At 36.4% G+C, this 19,636-nt stretch overlaps 1 protein-coding gene across 1 annotated transcript in view; it reads left to right on the plus strand.

Annotated features, from left to right (window-relative positions):
* Positions 1–19,636, plus strand: part of IMMP2L (inner mitochondrial membrane peptidase subunit 2) — a 409,090-nt gene that overhangs the window by 94,048 nt on the left and 295,406 nt on the right. The window contains exon 5 of the mRNA XM_080912105.1: positions 11,646–11,711. Coding sequence (XP_080768231.1) covers positions 11,646–11,711 — 66 coding nt within the window. The remainder of the gene's footprint in view (positions 1–11,645; positions 11,712–19,636) is intronic.

Consider the following 19,636-nt stretch of genomic DNA (forward strand, 5'->3'; position numbering starts at 1 on the left):
TTCATCACAGAAATAGAACTGTAACTATGACAGCTTGCTTATGGTTCATCATCTTGTCAACGCAAGCTCTAAGCTCCATTGAGTCGGTATCATGCTAGCATCAGGGCAGGAACTCTGCTCCTCAGCCAGCAATCTTTGCCGGCATCCATGGAAACACAATGACCTGTCTTGTTTTCAGTCTTGACTGGCAACCATTGAAATGTCCCCCATTCTTATCTGTCATTTGGTTTTTACAACTAACCTTGAAAAGCTTCATGTGTTAATCACAGTCAAGGGTATAATGGTAAAGGGTAGATCATCAGAACACATTTCTCATTTCCTGTGAGCACAGAGATACTGAAGAGCCCTGACCATGTTGTTCTGAATGTCATGTACAGCTGTGATGGATGCAAGGGCAAGCCTCTGTCCCTTTCAAGCACTTGCTGGGCACAATTAGACACGCTTTAAGCACTTCATTTATCATGAACACGTTGTTTTCTTTACATTCATAAAGCTAAAAAAAAATCTGGATCTTTTTTCAGGCATATGACTGGTTATAAAATAAACATAATTGAAGAGGCAGGTAAAGATCAAACCCTCACTTTGAGTAAAAAGATCTGATTGAAATTTGCTCTTGCTCTCTTGACTTTATCATGCGCTTCTTTGACTTTAGCATTTCATAGAGTAATTGCCACCATAGAAAACTGGCATATGAGCAGGTAGTGACTTGCTGGCCCTCAATGTAGTCACATTTCCACCATAGTTCTAACATTTTGCATGTATATCAGCTTACAGTTGCTGAGTTCTCTCTTACACAGTGCTATCTGCTTCGTATTTAATTGACCTACCTTTTCTGTGCCGTTTTTGTTTGGATATGGTATGATGTTGATAATATAGACATCTTGCTTTTCTGGGCAATTCATGGCATGAATATTCTTAGAGCTTACCAAAAATGTGCGGCAGTATTTTCCAACCTGACTGAATCTAAGTCAGATAGTTTAATTGAAGGATTAGCTAGACTGATAGTTTACTCCTTCAAAGACAATTATCTTATTCCATAAATAGTGGTGAATGATGTTGTATTGCCAAGGTATAGTCAGTTAAAGAGTATAAATGCAGGCCTAAAGAATCGAAGAAAGAGGACACTCCAGGTGCATGTCCAGCTTTAGGAATAAGACAGTAGTGAGCAGGTCTCCATTTTGAGTCTAGTACAGTTGGTTCTTCATTTGAGGATTCCTCTTCTACCAAAAGCATATTTAGTGAATAAAAGCAACAGATTTACAAAATAAGTCAACCAAGAAATTTCATTTTCTTCAGCAGATGTTTCTTTATGTGTTAAAGTAAATTTCTTCAAACATAATTTCATACTGTGCAGTGGAACAAAACATGTATCATGCACATGATATATGTATTCATGTTCATGCAACTCATTCTAGATGTTGACATATGGCTGTAATTGTGGTTAATATCTGAACATTACACTATCCTATGCTTTGAAATGTTTCAGTTTGTTAACATTAGTGGGTATGATCTCATTGTTACTGTTGTACTAAATTTCTTAGCTATTTGTAGAGATATGAAGACATTTGTTTGTAAGAATCAAAACCAGCCAACTACAAACTATTTCAGCACTTTATAATTATAGAAATCATACTGATAATATACATTAATTGAGTGTACATAATCAAGGATGGCTTACTAATATGAACAGTTGTCACTATTTGCTTTTCTAATTATTGTTAGTAAAGGTAAAATATTTTACAGCATGACAAGAACATAATACATACTTGTATTGCTTCATCATTGCTATTATAATATATTTACTTGATTAAGATCTGAAACACAGAATTGCTTCTGCTACTGGGAACCTGGTGGAATTTCTTCCCTAGTTAGTAAAATTTTGTGGTTTTACTCTAGCTTGGTTCAGATAGGACATGATTGGTAAAAATGACCAAAATAGATGATTGAGCCCTCTCATGTTTCTACACACAATAAAATGAGAGGACATATGCCCCATTGCTTAGATCTCTAATTCTCATTAAAGTTTTCTGTCCATATAACACACTCTTTTTGATGCCCATGATGCTTTTCACAGGACCCTTCTATAACATGAACAGAAGGCATGTCTGGAGCATTCATATCAATTCTAGTGACCATCTGAATGTTCCTTTGTAATTGCTGTAGCCCTTTAACTGATGCATTTTCTAAGTTATTATGGTGACAGTAGTTGGTACGAATTGAACATCTATAGTAGCAATGAACATCTGAAATAAGGTGTTCTACCCTTTTGGGGTTAACTCAGACAGGAAGAAAAGTTCGCAAGTGTTTTCCTTTCATAAAACTTAAGTGACAGAAAGGGGCAAAAGTAGCTCAAATGCTGACACAGAGCAAAGGGAGATCAAGTACTTGTTTGGAGTACAAAGGTGTGAGTTTACTAATTAACACAAATATCAAGTATTAGCAGTGAATCTCTTAGGGGTGTGTGTGCGTGTGTGTGTGTGTGTGCACGCGCACCTGGGCACTTGAGGGCAGAAAATGCACCCAACCAAAATAGAAACACATATATAGAATTCAATGCTGATATGACAGATAGTAAAACTGAATGGATTTTTCAATATGACTACTATTATTATTTAGTTTGTATGTTTCCTTAGCTAATTATGTAATAGAAGTAAACTAAGTAAGCCTTTAAGGTGTTATGCTTTGCCTTTTATTGCAGTGAAATATGGCAAGTCCTTTTGTTAAAGAATTTGACAAAGAACAGACTATATCTAACTCTCTAAGTCTTAAAGAAGTGTCCTATAACAATAATTTTAGGCTCTGTGTATTCAGCTCCTTTGTGAAGTTATTCTAAAGTACATCCTCACCCTACAGCATTGACACATGTTCTCTTGAGGTTATGTGATGTCACAGTCAGAAGTCAAGCTAGGATTTACAAAAATCCTTCAAACTCAACCTTAGCCACTGCATATTTGTGGGTCAGACTCATGGGACTCAGGCAAATTTTCAGTATTGACTTCTCAGGACCACTGGAATTTTTTATGCAAAAGAGGGCCTCAGGAGAGTCTGTGGCTATCACTATATGTTGAAGAGCAAGAAGACATTAGGTTTTTTATATGAAGTCTCCAATGTGCTTATCTACCTCAATTTTTATTTCAAAAAGTTAGGTGGCAAAACCAAAGCATTTTTTACAATTCAGACTTATCCATGTGGCTCTTGGATTTGACCTGTTCTGATCTTCCCTCCCTGATAACTTAGATCCCACTCAGCAGTCATTCCCACAGTCAACATCTTACCCACAAATGAGGCAGAAAAGCAAGAGTACACATGGCCTATTCTATGCAAGCTGAATCATTGTAGGATATGAGTGTCATGCAGTAGTAACCAAGGAGACAACATGGGTGTAGAAATGGGTAAGATTTGCCTAGGAATTTAATGAAGTCATTATTTTTAATAGCTGAGTAGTATTCCATTGTGTAAATGTACCACGTCTTCTGTATCCATTCCTCTTTAGAAGGTCATCTGGGTTCTTTCCAGCTTCTGGCTATTATAAAAAAAAGTCTGCTATGAACATAATGAAGCATGTGTTCTTGTAATATGATGGAGCATTTTTGGGTATATGCCCAGGAGTGGTATACCTGGGTCCTGAGATAGCACTATGTCCAGTTTTCTGAGGAACCACCAGACTGATTTCCAAAGTTATTGTACCAGCTTACAATCCTACCAGCAATGGAGGAATTTTAATCTTTCTCTACATCCTCACTAACATCTGCTATCACCTGAGTTTTTGATCTTAACCATTCTGAAGGGTGTGAGTTGGAATCTTAAGGTTCTTTTGATTTGCATTTCCCTGATGACTAGGGATGTTGAACATTTCTTTAGGTGCTTTTTGGCCATTTAATATTCCTCAGTTGAGAATTTTTTTGTTTAGCTCTGTACCCCATTTTTAAACAGGGTTAATTGATTCTCTGGAGTCTAAATTCTTGTGTTCTTTGTATATCATGAAATTATAAGTGGATATTAGTCCAAAAGCTCAGAACACCCAAGAAATGAAGGCCATATGAAGCTCAAGAAAAAGGAAGACCAAAATGTGATGCTTCAGTTTTTCTTTGAAGGGGGAATGAAATACTCAAGGGAGGAAATACACAAAGAGTGGAGCAGTGTAGCAGTAAATATCAAAAATGGAATAGTTTATCACTTTATCAGTTCTGCAGTCTCACTCTGGGGGCTCCACTAGGCGCATGGGCTCTGAAACTTGGTCCAAGCCGCCCCTGCCATCTCACTCCATCTGCATGACTGCCTCTCTGGAATTACTTACTGCCCTGCCCAGGACAAACATGACTCTAAGGCCTGATAGCTATTCATATGGGTTTATATATCAAACTCTCAATCCACAAATCCTCTACACAATAACATCCAATAGACAAAGATACAGACTGCCTTTCTATATGAGATAAAAGACAGATACAATCCTTAAGATGTTCATAGCTACCTAATGCCAATTAAGTCTACCTAATCCAGTATATCCTTCCTGAGCTCCATCTTGATCCTCCTGTGTCCTCTCCCCTCCCCCCTCTCCATTCTGACCCTCTCTCCACCTTCCCTTTTCCTGCCCAATCACCAACTCTTGCCTTTATTTTACTAATTAAAATGGGAAGGTTCTGATAAAGTCACCTGAGTACCTGTCTAGGCAGCCCTTCTTAGGGAAGTGGAATTAACATCAAAATACAAAGGGCTATAGGGCAATCTACAACATTTCCCTTTTTTTGTCCAGTTAAAAAGCAATTTTTTGTCAACTAGAAAATGAGTACAACTATTACCAGTCTAAAATTTATGAAATATAAGACAGCCTTAACACCCAGTCTATTAATTTTGTCTATTAAATAAAGCACTTGGTCATCTATCCTAAAAGACTAATTTTACACCTGGCTTATGTATTTTGGTTTTAGATTGTATATCATTAGAAACTACCCTTTTAGACCTATATTATCTTTCTTAATGCCAAACAGCTGATCTGGCTATGAGGCTACCAGTCTTCAACCACATTAGAAACCCCAAAATGACTAATATTATCTGATACATGAGAAGCACAAAACACAGCTTCCAAAACTAGCCAATTTATAGAGACCATTGATCACTTGGACAGTCCCTCATCCCTCAAAATGTTGGAGCATCAGTCTTCAGCCTTCTGGTCCAGAAACTGAAGGAAAGGCCATCAGAGACTGCTCCACCTGGGGATCCATCCCATATGCAGCCTATAAAACTCAGTCACTATTGCTGATGCCAAGAAGTACTTGCTGACAGGACCCTGATAATGATGTTTCCTGAGAGGTTCTGCCAGTCTTACTGATATAAGTTAAGATGCTTGCAGCTAACCACCAGATTGAGCATGAGGACCCCAATGAAGGAGTTAGAGAAAGGACTGAAGGAGCTGAACAGGGTTTGCAACTTCTTAGGAAGAACAACAATATCAACCAACTATAACCCCCAAAGTTCCCAGGGACTAAACCACCAACCAAAGAGTACAAATAGGGGACCCATGGCTCCAGCTGCAAATGTAGTAGAGGATGGCATTGTCTGGCATCAATAGGAGGAGAAGCCCTTAGTCCCGTGAAGGCTCATTTTCCCTTGTGTAGCAAGTGCCAGGGTGTTGAGGTTGGAGTGGGAGGGTGGAAGTGGGAGCATCCTCATAGAAGCAAGGGCAGGGATGATGGGAGATGTGGAAAATGGGATAATATTTGAAATGTAAAAACATATACTATCCAATAAAAAAAGAAATAGGTAAGATTAAAAGTAGGAAAGATGAATCAAGATTTAGAAATCTAGAGTTGAGGTGTTGCTCAGTGGCAAAGCAAATATCTTGCTTATATAAGACTCTGAATTGGATCCCAATTACCACAATCAAACAATGATTTAAAAAAAATTGGGAGACCTCACTCTGATATGTGTATCATAAAAACTATTGTACAAGGTGTTTTAAAGGTTAGGATTTATAGTTTTCTATGGCGAATGTTACTTATTTCCTTCCCATTTTCTCCCCATTCACCCCTTTTAACGACATGACCTTAATAAATAACTCTGGTTGTCATAAAATTCACCATATAGGTTAAGCTTGTCTTGAACTCACAAAGATCTACCTGCTGTTGGCTCCCAAGTAGAGGGATTAAAGGTGTATGCCTCTACACCTAGCCCCATTGTGATTTCTAAGGAAGAGGCTAATTTTGTAATAATCTTGACCAATCTAGAACCTCAAAACTATAATCTATCCAACTCACTAAAATGAGTTTTTATAATTTTAACACAAATCAAAGAATTGGTATGCTTAGCTCCAGGGTGAAGGTACCTCTGTGGCATCAGGAAGAGATAGGATCTGGAACTGAATAGTAAGGACATGCACTCATTGCTCAGTTTTATGTAAAACATGGATTTTCTAGTGGTCCAGCCAGAGGGACTTGAAGGAACTTTAATCAGTTACAGAGAATTTTGTGACCAAAGACTTTTTGTCACATTTATCCCAGAACCAGGTTAAAATGGTAAGATTAAAAAAAAAATTTTTATTGAATGTTCTCTGTATTTACATTTCAGATGTTATCCCCTTTCACTCCAGTCCCATTCCCCTCCCCATCCTATTGCCTCCATGAAGGTGCTCCCTCTCCCAACCACCCTCTCCCACCTCAGCGCCTTGGCAGGCATTCCTCCACACTGGGAAAAAAAAAAACCCTTCACTGGAAAAAGGCCTCTCCTCCCATTGATGCCAGAGAATGTTATCCTCTGCTGCATATGCACCTGGATCCATGGTTCTCTTCATGTGAATTCATTGGTTGATGCTTTAGTCCCTGGAGCTGTGGTGGGTTTGTTTGGTTGATAATGGTGTTCTGCCCATGGGGTTTCAGACCCTTTCAGCTCCTTCAGTCCTTTCTCTAACTCCTTCATTGAGGACCCTGTGTTCAGTCCAGTGGTTAGCTTTTCATCACAGTAGAAAGTGAAATTCTACAGAAGCTAAAGGAGCATCATCTCATGGCTGTGTTAGACCATGTTTGTTCTTTTCTATTTCACATCAAAGACAACAACTGAGACCCACAAAGTACAGGAAAAATGCTACCCTTCTCATTCGAATCTTATGAGTGCTTAAATCATGAGCATAAGATGTAATGTTTATAATTCAGGTCCCAGAAGTTAAAAGTGTAAAATATTGCAGATGGTAAAAAACATTAAAATTACAAATTTAAATGCAAATTTGAGTACTTATTGGGCAGCATGCATTGCATTCCTGATATAAGGGCAAATCTTCCATTTGTTATTTCTCACATGGTCTAGGAAACAGGCAAGTGGCCAAGAAAATTAAGACAAAGAGAAGTTTAATAACTTTTATGAGGCAAATATGTAATAACTCTCTTACCACCTCTACTTAGATCAAAGTAATGCATTCATAGCCTAATGATTAAAATATAGGTATAGATTTTAAGCAGTAATGGAATTAATGTTAGTAATAGCTTGTTTCATTTTGAATTATTTGATTAGATTCATGAGTTTAATATTACATTAAACTTTATAGGTATGTTTAAAGTAGTAATTCATAAGATTTTAATTATATAGATAGCTGACTCTATATTCTATTTTGCATCATGATCTTAAATACAAATTATATAAATTAAAGAATACCTTATAAGAATCTCAGAAGCCTACAAATTGTTGGGACAACTTTAAAAAAAAATAAACAGGGGTTCATTAGTTTCAATTCTAGTTCAATTAGGGTAAGACATTTTGTAATTGATTTGAGTGTTACTTTTGCATTGGAACATTCCTTCTTAGGTAGCATCATTTTTGTTGTTTCCTAGAGTACATATCTAATAACCCAAAAAAACTAGTTATTAAAAGTTTTAATAATACAAATCTCTGATTTCTGTTGTAGATTCTTCCTGATCCCCATCAGTAAAACCAAATATACACTTTTTTGTAACTAAAGACTAATGACATTAGTCCAGAAAATAACACAAATATATTTTATAATTTCTAAATTACATGTTTGTTTGAAATATTTTCTTGTTATGTTTGTTAGTGAATATGGCTTCCTCTCAGGTTTGGTGCATTTTACAAGTGTAATATCTTCTAACTAAATATTTTCTTTCATGACTATTAATTTCTTCTGATTAATTTTGGCTTGATGTTTATTTTGTCAGATAGCTATACCTGCTTGCTTCTTGACTTGGAATATCTTTTTCCTTTTTTTCTCCTTGAGGTTATGTCTGTCCTTGATGACAAGGTGTATTCCCCAAACGTAGGAGAAAAATGGATGTTCTTTTCTTTTCTTTTTTTTTTTTTTTTTTTTTTTTTTGGATGTTCTTTTCTAATCCAGGGTTAGTCTATATCTTTTTATGGGGACATCAGTACCATTAATATTTATTGAATTTTTAGTGGCAATGTTTACTTACTTCTGTTATTTTGTTATGGTGTTAGTGTTTTTTTTTTTTTTTTTTACCCTTTTTATCTTTTATTATTTACTTTTCTGTGATTATGTATTCTCGTGGCTCTTGGGTAGAGTTTATCTTTTCAGACAAGTTTCCCTTCTAGAGCCTTCTGTAGAACTGAAGTGATAGATAGAGATTTCTTAAATTTGGCTTTATCACGGATATTTTTCTCTCTCCATTGTTTGTGATTGGCAGCTTGCTGAGTATAGTAGTCTGGCCGGGCATCTGTGGTCTCTGAGTTTGCATCACAATTATTGAAGCCCTTCTGGATTTTAGGTTTCTATTGATAAGGCAGGTATAATTCTAATGAATTTGTCTTTATTTGTTACTTGGCCTTTTTTCTTACAGGTATTAATATCCTCTTTTTTCTGTATCCTCTTTGATTACTATCTGTCTCATGGACTTCTCTAGTTCTCTGGGTTTGGTGCTCTGTGTGCCTTTGTACCTCTATTAGCACATTAATCTGATATGGAAAACTTTGAAAAAATGTTGTATGTATTTTTGATCTGGGTTTCTTCTCCTTCCTCTATTCCTATTTTTTATGTTAGGTTTGTGCAAAGTGTTCTGGATTTCCTTGATATCTTGATCTTAGAATTTTGAAGACATAGCATTTTCTTTCGATTGAGTTATCCATTTCTCCTACCTTATCTTCAAGACTTATATTCTCTCTTCCATGTCTTATGATGTGTTGGTAAGGTTTATCACTGAGGTTTTTGTGTTACATCCAAAGTTCTTAATTTCAAGTTATAGTTCAGTTTGGATTTTCTTTAGTGATTTTATTTCTTTAATAAATTTTACTTTCCTGTCTTAAAATGTTTTATTAGCCCTTTTAACTATTTGTGTTTTCACAGTCTTCATTAAGGCATTTATTTATAACTTTTTTAAAAGTTCTAGAACATACTCATAATTGTTACTTTGAAAGTCCTTGCCTTGTGCATCAACTACACTGCTTTTTCCAGAGATCATTGGGATAGGTCTTTTGGCTTCTGGAATAGATATATTGTATTGATTATTCATGTTTATATCTTTGTCCAATGATCAAGGTATCTTGAGTCATAACATGTATATGTTTCTTGATGCAGCTATTTAGTCTTGTCATTGTTGAATGGATAGATGGATGGATGGATGGATGGATGGATGGATGGATGGATGGATGGATGGATAGATGGATGGATGGATGGATGGATGGATGGATGGATGGATGGATGGATGGATAGGTGGGTGGGTTATGGATGTTCTTTCATTGATATTGACCACTCTAGATGCTAGACACGTATGGCTGTAGGATCCCTGGCAGAAAATGTTGCTATGAGTCAGTGGATGACACAAAGGATTGGAGATGGGTATAAGGAGAGGCTGAGTTTGACAGTAGGAAACAGTCAGGGAACTGGGTTTCTATCAAGTGATGATGTCCTAAGGGAATGAGGGTGTGAGAGAAGAGGGGCGCCTTGAGGAATACTGCAGCAGGATTAAGAAGAAGTCTGAAGAGAGTGAAATGAAAGAGCTTGAAAAATATTTTCTAAGTAGTCTTAAGTTGCCTAGTACAAAGAATCTAGTTTCTATAGCTAGGAGGTACCACAAGCCCTCAAGGCAGACTTCAAAATATCTCTTAATGACTCTAAACTTATAGAAAATAGTTACTCAATTTGTTGAAAGAGGCCAGTCAAAACTCAAATCCAGTTTTCCTTCAAAATAAAGAATATTCATAATTGTGTAAAAGTAATTACAGCTATTTGCATAATTTTATTTTCTCTGTAAGATATATTGTAGGCTATAAATTGTATTGTAACTCCTTTAGTTCATAACACACTCATTTTGTCTAATTCTTTTCCTGTTTTTATACTTTTATATTCCTTTGGAAAAAGCGCATTTTAATTCAAAATGTGAATTGACATGAAAATATTTTATCTCTTGTTGATTTTCAAATACACATTAAATGGTCATATATATGATATATGATTTGTTACTTGAAACAAGTCCATTAAATCAGAGCTTCAACATGGAATCAGCAGGAAATTGTCTGTATTAAGATGAAGTTATCTTTCCATTGCCCCAGAACCAATTGCTTCAATGCCTACAGCTTAAGTCAACAGATATTGATAGCACACTTTTCTGAATGGCAGTCTGGGTGGGGACATTGGTGCAGAGTTGTTCTATAAGTGCAGTCAAACTGTTGCTCAGAGATACAGCTTCTCCAGACTTAGCTTGGTTGAAGGACAAGCTTCTGCCCTCAGTGCTATGACTTGAGCAGTCTGAGTCCTTCCACATGTCACTATCACTGTAGGGCAGATATGGATTTCTGCAGAGGAAGAATAGAGAAGCTGAAGGTATGAAAAATACACATTTACCACCAAATCCTGAAAGTGATATGTTCATACCATTCCTTTCCCATGCTCTCCTGACCTCACAGATCAATCCCAGCCTAACACGGGAAAGTATCCATTGGGGTGTATATTTCAGTCGAGGTGGGGATTTATTTAACTAGTGTTTCTTTGATTCAAAATTTCCCATCACAAACAAGATTAAAATAGAAAATGCCTTTTTGTCTTTATATATCAAAATCTGTCAATTTCTTCTAACTATCAGGGGCACTTGTTTATCTTTGTGAATTCTGTAATCATCAAATTGCTGAACTTCAAAATTATTTAAAGGAATTATTTACTTCTTTTAAAAAACATCTAGCATCATTGCTTTCTGGAAGATCCTCTTTACATTTTTAAATGACATAACTGGTTACATTTATCAATGAAAGAAATGTCTACTTTCTTACATATACATCCTTTTCTTATAAGTATTTGTGTTTAATAACAGTATCATAATAATTTTATTCCTTAATATCTAAGCTATTTATCCCCCCCCTTTTCTACTTTATACAGGGTTTCATGTAGCCCAGGCTTGCCTGGAACTTGCTGTGGGGAGAGGGATCGTGCTCCAGTCTCACCAACCTCTATGGAATAGAATCTCCAGACTGTAGCACCTTTGCCCATCTTCCCCTAGGTTTTTCAGTTTTGTTAAGTTTTACTATAACATAATTTTCTCAACAGTATCTTAGGTCAATTGAAATGCAAGTAAGATTTGTGTCATGTCATGGGTGCAAAGAACTCTATAGAGATTTTACTGCAGCTGATTGTGTTAAGGAATTCTTTTCTTCAAATAACAGAAACATAGCTGATTGTGTAATCTTATCTTTTATCCTAGGTCTCCTAAAAACCCAGAACAGAAAATCATTAAGAGAGTGATCGCTCTTGAAGGAGATATTGTAAGGTAGGTGCCCAGACTACTGCTTTTTAACTAAATCTAGGTTTTAAACTTGCTTTTGAGTAATTATTTGAAATTAAAGTAAAATATGCCTGGAAATCCAGAACATTGGAAACACTTCTTTTAGGCTTTGCTTTAGTGAACAGTAGTACCTGCTTCAAGATGGAAGGTGTACATAAGGTTACTGAGAACACCATTTTCCTTAAATTACGAAACATAGGATAATTATTAATTAAACCAAGATTAGCCACACACTTTGACCATTAAATTACTGCTTTCATGTATCAACACTAGCACAATTCATATTGTATTCAGTTTCACAGTGATATCAATATTCATTTTAGAAAATTTTGAGAACATTTTACTATTTTAGAATACCAAACACAGACTTATAGTATTCCTTTATAACCATAGAGGTCAGGACAAACTGAATAGGAACCGAAACACACATTTATGGGTTCAGTGTGAATGTTGAAACTGCAGACAGCATTGGAATAATCAAAAGTTTTAGCAACATATAGCAAAGTCTTATTTATTGCACTTGCTGATGTAAACAATATTTGAGAATGGCAAGAAAGCCATTAGTGCAAGATGTAGCTAGGTGTGCACAATATAAAGACAAACACTTTGAAAATTATATTCAAGAAGTTTTCAGATTCTGTTTCCATGCAAAACTCCATCCTAAAAATTTTTGTGTTAATGATTACATACGCCAAACCAACTCCATGGAAAGAGCCCCTGTCAAGTTTTCGAGCAGAATTGAGATCCTCCGTGTAAAAATGTTCCGAGGATCACTAGAGTCCCCAGGACCTTTTTGGGGGTTCTGTGACAGCATATCTACTTTTTTCATAACCAAATGATATCATTTGTCTTTTTGTTTTCTTTTATTTTACTGTTTTGCTATTTTTCATGCAGGATGGAATTTTTCAGATGTGTGATATTGTGAGACTGAATAAAAATGCAGTCACTACAACTCAGCTCTGGAGCACTGAGTGAAACAAAGGAGAAAGGACTCAGAGCCAAGATTTAATTCCAATTTAAAGGCCTTTTCAAAAACCCTTTGTTAATTAATTAAAAAAATAATCATTGTTTATTGCCTTGTATCTTTAAGAAAGGGAAGAACCCATTTCTTTTTCATATTTTTGGAAACCTTGGCAACTGGTTATCTCACCTTCCTAGACGTTAAACTAGTGAAGGAATACACACCTACCATGGTTTCTAAGGGCCAGACAATGACCTAACAAACCATTTCCTGATGAACTTATTTATTTCGGTTTGTGATCTCTTTCTTGCAATTACATATCTGCAAATGCTTTTAGGAAGTTGTTCCTTATAAACCAAGGGGGTCATTAGCCTAGCATTGCTCTCCCTTTTGACAAGCAGGAGCTCTGATATATGACATGCCCTTCCAGTCCTGTTTTCCCTTGGATATTACTGAATTCCCTAGGAGGCAAGCTAAAACCAAATGTGACTTTTCAACATTTGCTTTCTTGGAAAGAATTTGTATTTTCTAAAGAGTATACACAAACAAACCAACCCCCTTAGGTTTTAGTATATACATTATGAGTTTTAGTACAATTTTTAACTTAAAACTTGAGATAATCAGAGGTCTGCATGGGGGCATGAACTTTTCAGAGGTCAAGTTCACTGCTAAAGGCTTAACCTGGTATTCTATCTAGTCAGTGTTCTGTTAGCTAAGTTGCTTCTGCTTTAAAATGTACAGAATGTACTTTAATGTATTCATTAGGGTACCCGTGGAAAAGATATCTTAGAAAATAAGGAGAGCAGTTACCAAGAATCAGCTCCATGTAGAATAACAAGGGACCAACACTGTGACTTCTAGTTTCATTCAGCTGTACACTGTATTGCATTGGAAATGCTATGAAGAACATTCTTCCTCACAAATAATACTTCATTTTGTAGACTAAATAGGCTAAAATGGAAATATTAGATATAAAACTGTGAATTTGGGTAATTTTTATTTTTGGTCCTAGCTCCCCTCCCAGAAAGCCTTTTATTTTTATTTTAACAGATATTATAAATGTAAATAAATGTACTAGTTAGAGTTTCATTGCTGTGAAGAGACATTATGACCAAGTCAACTTTTATAAAAGAGAACATTTAATTGGGACTGTCTTACAGTTTAAGAGGTACAGTTAATTTTCATCATGGCAGCATGCAGGCCGACTTGGTGCTGAGGGATCAGAGATTTCTACATGTTGATCTACAGGTGGCAGAAAGGGACTGTCTTCTTCAGGCTGCCAGGAGGAGGCTCTCTTCTATACTGATCAGAGCTGGAGTAGTACTACACCTCAAAGGCTACCTACACAGTGACACAGTTGCTCCAACAAGGCCACACCTCATTGTGTGGCAAGTTCCCATGGACCAAGCATATTCGAACCACCACACATCAAAATTAATTAGTCCCAAAACTATACAGAAAGTTTTTTTTCTTTTCTTTCTTTTTCTCACTGTTAAGTTTGATGTTGGCTATTGGTTTGCTGTATACTGCTTTTATTATGTTTAGGTATGGGCCCTGGATTCCTGTTATTTCCAAGATATTTAACATGAAGGGGTGTTGAATTTTATCTCATGCTTTCTCATCATCTAGTGAGATGACCATGTGGTTTTTTTTTTCTTTGAGTTTGTTTATATGATGGATTATGTTGATGGATTTCCGGATATTAAACCATCCCTGCATCCCAGGGATAAAGCCTACTTGAGCATGGTGAATGATCATTTTGATGTGTTATTGGATTCGATTTGCAAAGATTTTGTTGAGTATTTTTGCATCATTGTTCATAAGTGAGATTGGTATGAAGTTCTCTTTCCTTGTAGGGTCTTTGTGTGGTTTAGGAACGAGGATTATTGTGGCCTCAAAAAATGAGTTATGTAGTGTTCCATTTGACTCTCTTTTATGAAATAGTTTGGAGAGTATTGGTATTAGGTCATCAATAAATGTCTGATAGAATTCTGCTCTAAACCCATCTAGACCTAGGGTTTTTTTTTTTTTTTTTTTTGGTTGGGAGACTTTTGATGACTGCTTCTATTTCTTTAGGTGTTATGGGATTATTTAGATGGTTTACCTGGTCCTGGTTTAACTTTAGTGTCTGGTATCTGTCTAGGAATTCTTCCGTTTCCTCCAGATTTTCCAGCTTGTTGAGTATAGGCTTTTATAGTAGGATCTGATGATTTCTTGAATTCCACCTGTTTCTTTTGTTATGTCTCCACTTTCCTTTCTGATTTTGTTAATTTGGATACATTCTCTTTGCCCTCTAGTTAGTCTGGCTAAGGGTTTATCAATATTGTGAATTTTCTCAAAGAACCAGCTCTTGGTTTTGTTGATTTTTTGAATGGTTCTTTTTGTTTCTATTTGGTCAATTTCTCCTCCGAGTTTGATTATTTCTTGCCATCTACTCCTCTTGGGTGTATCTGCTTCCTTTTGTTCTAGAGCTTTCATATATGGTGTCAAGTTGCTAGTGTATGCTCTCTCCAGTTTCTTTTTGGAAGCACTCAGAGCTGTGAGTTTTCCTCTCAGTGCTGCTTTCATTTCATCCCTTAGGTTTGGGTATGTTGTGTTTTCATTTTCATTAAATTATACAAAATCCTTAATCTGTTTCTTTATTTCTTCTATGACCATGCTACTGTTTAATAGAGCATTGTTTAGTTTCCATGTGTATATGGACTTTTTGTTGTCTTTGTTGTTATTAAAGACCAGACTTAGTCCATGTTGATCTGAATGAGTGCATGGGAGTATCTCAATCTTCTTATATCTACTGATGCTTGTTTTGTGACTGATTATATGGTCAGTTTTGGAAAAGGTGCCATGAGGTGCTGAGAAGAAGGTGTATTCTTTTACTTTAGGATGACGTGTTCTGTAGATGTCTATTAATTCCAATTGGTTCATAACCTCTGTTAGTTTCACTGTATTCTTGGTCAGTTTCTGCTTCCATGATCTGTCCATTGCTGAGAGTGGGGTGTTGAGGTCTTCCACTATTATTGTGTGGGGTTCAGTGTACTTTTTGAGCTTTAGTAGGGTTTCTTTTATGAATATGTGTGCTCTCGTATTTGGAGCATATATGTTAAGGATTAAGAATTTCTCCTGATAAATTTCCTCTGTAATGAGTAAAAAGTGTCCTTCCTCATCTTTTTTGATACTTTTTGGTTGAAAATCTACTTTATTCAATATTAGAATGGCTACTCCAGCTTGTTTCTTGTGGCTGTTTGCTTGGAAGTTTTTTTTTTTCCCAACCTTTTACTCTGAGATAGTGTCTGTCTTTGTCTCTGAGGTGAGTTTCCTGTAGGCAACAAAATGCTCGATTTTGTTTATGTATCTAGTTTGATAGCCTATGTCTTTTTATTTGGAAATTGAGTCCATTTATATTAACAAATATTAAGGAATAGTGGTTTCTCTTTTCTGCTATTTTTGCTTTTAGGTGTAGAATTGTGCCTGTGTGTCTTTCTTCTTTTGGTTTTTTTGCTTAGTTATTTTCTTGTTTTTACTAGGATGTAGTTTCTTTCATTTTATTGGGTTTTCCACCTATAATTCATTGTAGTGCTGGATTTGTGGTCAGATATTGTGTAAATTTAGTTTTTTCCTGGAATATCTTGGTCTCGCCATCTATGGTGATTGAGAGTTTTGCAGTGTATAGCAGCCTGGGCTGAAACTTGTGTTCTCTTAGGGTCTGCATGATGTCTGTCCAGGATCTTTGTGCTTTCATAGTCTCTGTTTAGAAGTTGAATGTGATTCTGATTGGTCTGCCTTTATATGTTACATGACCTTTTTCCCTTACTGCTTTTAGTATTATTTCTTGGCTTTGGACACTTGGCGTTTTGACTATTATATGTTGGGAAGAATTTCTTTTCTGGTCCACTGTATTTGGAGTTCTGTAGACTTCTTTGATGCTCATGATCATCTCATTCTTAAGTATAGGGAAGTTTTCTTCTATGATTTTATTGAAGATATTTACTGTGCCTCTTAGTTGATATTCTTTGCCCTCTTTTATTCCTATTATCCTATTGGTCTTCTCGTTGTGTCCTGGATCCCCTGGAAATTTTGGGTTAGGAGCTTTTTGGCTTTTGCATCTTCTCTGTCTGTTTTTTCTATGTTTTCTATGTTGTCTTTTGCCCTTGAGATTCTCTCTTCTGTCTCTTGTAGTCTGTTGGAGATGCTTGTATCTGTGACTCCTGATTTTTTTTTTTTTTTTAGGTTTTCTACCTCCAGGGTTGTCTCTTTTAGTGTTTTCTGTATTGTTTCCATTTCCATTTTGAATTCCTTCTTGAATTCCTTCATCTCTTTGGTTCTGTTTTCCTCTAATTCTTTGGTTTCTTTGAATGTTTTTCATGTTTCCTCTTTAAAAGCTTCTATTTCTTTATTGTTTTCCTCCTGTTCTTGTTACATGAGTTATTCATGCTCTTCTCAAAGATCTCCATCATCATCCTGAGGTATGATTTCAGGTCTGAGTCTTCTTTTTCTGGAGTGTTGGCATTCCACTGCTTGCTGTGATGGGAGAGACCTGGGTTCTGATGTTGCCATGTTGTCTTGGTTTCCATTGTGTAAGTTCTTTTGCTTTCCTCTTGTCATCTTGTTGTCTGTGATTATATGTAATTTTGCTGTCAGTGATTGGTTCCAGTCTCTCCCGTGTACCTGACCTGTGTCCCTGGATATTCATTGTTTTAGGTGGCAAATGGCTTGAGCATTTGTTCTGCATGCAAGTGCCTTCCATGTGGAAACGGAGTTTCTATGGCAGAGTTCCTGCTCTCCTGGGTGTACAGGGCCGAAACTAAAGCATGCTAGGCCTAGCCTTCTCTGGGTCCCGGCTACTCACAGTGCAGTCTTGCCAGGTCTGTGTCCCTGGATCTCCGCTGTTCCCGGTGGCAAATGACCCCCAGAAAGTTTTTATATGTATTTATCAATACTACTCGGAATTTACTACTCAAGAAGCATTCTTTATTTTTTATTCCCTCTAAAAAAATTCTTCTCTTATATATTACATCTCGTCTGCAGTTTTTCTTCCCGTCCCTCCCCCAAGTCTCTATCTTTCACCTTTCTTTTCCTCTAGATTCACACCCTCCCTCAGAAACGAACAGGCTTCCCATTACCATCAACCAAATATGGCATAACAAGCTCCAAATAAGACCAGGCACATACCCTCACATCAGGTCTGGACTAGGCAGCCCAGTAGGAAAAGGGCTCCTGCACTAGGCAAAAGAGTCAGAGACAGCATAGGACATTTATTTAAAAGTCAAAGAAATGTGGACTTTAAATTCAGAATTTAGATAATTAAATAATTGAAATTAGTGTTAGATGATCTAGTTATATCTCATTTAACCAGTTCATGTACAGGTATGTCTACTCTCTGCCCTGCATGAAACAATGTAGCTCAACACAGAATTTTATTCTGGAAACATGATTTTTGAGTTTGTGATTTGAAGTAATTGATGTGCATGTTTCTTAAGCATAATTTTTTAAAATGATATCATAGAGCCTTAATTCTAAAAGATTGGATGTTCTTGGTGAACCTTAATTCTGTTAACTTAATAATCCTTGACATGGGAACTAGAGAGACATAATGGACAAAACATTTAACCTTCATTTACCTACATACCTGTTGTTGGGCATGGACTGTGAGTCTACATATGCATGCATGAACCTATATATGTGTTGCAGTAAATATTAAAATGTAAAAATAGGTTATCTCTTTATTGACCCCGCAGTCACACTCTGTGGGCTCACTTCTAGTTCAGAGTTGCACGAACCTCTGTCACCTAGTTTGTGCTGCCACCCAGGTCTCACTCTGTCTGCATGACTCGCTTTCCTTGGCTGTTTTCCTCCACTTTCCCTATTGTCTCTATCCTGGGGTGATTCTTTACTCCAAATCCCAACACAAATACAACTCTAAGACCTGGTAGCTTTTCATACAGGTTTATTTGTTAAATTCTCAATCTACAAACCCTCTACACAACAAGATTTCATCAAATAGAATATATACAAACGTCCCTCCATATGAGATATTAGACCCATAAAATCTTTAAATGCTCATAGCTATTTAAACACCAATTAAGCACACCTGGATCCAGTTCATCCTTCTGGATCTCCATCTTGGAGTTTCTTCCCGGTCCTCCTCCTTCCTCTCAAGTCTGATGCTCTTTCCCCACCTCTCTTCCAATCATTGGCTGTTGTCTTATTTTACTAATTAAAATGGGAAGGTTTTGGTGAAGTCCTGAGTACCTGACTAGGCAGCACTTCTTGGTAAAGTGGAATTAGCATTAAAACACTAACAGCTTCAGGAAAATCTACATATAAATAAGTAATATAAGATCAGCGGGAAGTTAAAAAAAAAAGAGGTGGATTTTAGGTAAGGGATCCCCTGTAAACTTCTCTAAGTTTGGGAAATTAAGGAAAAGAGGCAGTGAATCATAGTAGGTTAGAGTTTAATGTCTTCCAAGAAGCCAGCACACACATAAAGTAAGTTGAGATGTTTTTAGAGGTAAGATTTTAGAGGTTTGCAGAGGTTTTTAGGCCAAGGCAAGGACTTTGGTTTTATCTTAATAGATGGCCAGACAGGTGTTTTTAAAGGATTGCTGTTTGCTCTGTGCAAAAAGATTAACCACCAACAGTGTGACTCTGAAAACTACTCAGAATATTCTATTTTGAAGTGCAGTCAAGCTTCTCATGAGAATAGTTAAGGGCCTTTGTTTATGGCATGTGTGATGACTACTTTGATTTATTTCCAGTGACCCAGATAAAAGCAGCCACATTATTTATAATCCACTGATTATGATTTATATTGACAAAGTAAAGTATAGAGTTAGAAGTATTTGTTCAGCAAGTTCAGCCAATACCTAAGATTGAAAATGAGGAGACTTTTAGGAGGTCTGGATTTTGTCTTAATGTCAACATTGGTTAAAATTGCAAGGTGACTTTTTTT

Source organism: Micromys minutus (genome assembly GCF_963924665.1).
Source record: "Micromys minutus genome assembly, chromosome: 1".
Lineage (NCBI taxonomy): Eukaryota > Metazoa > Chordata > Mammalia > Rodentia > Muridae > Micromys > Micromys minutus.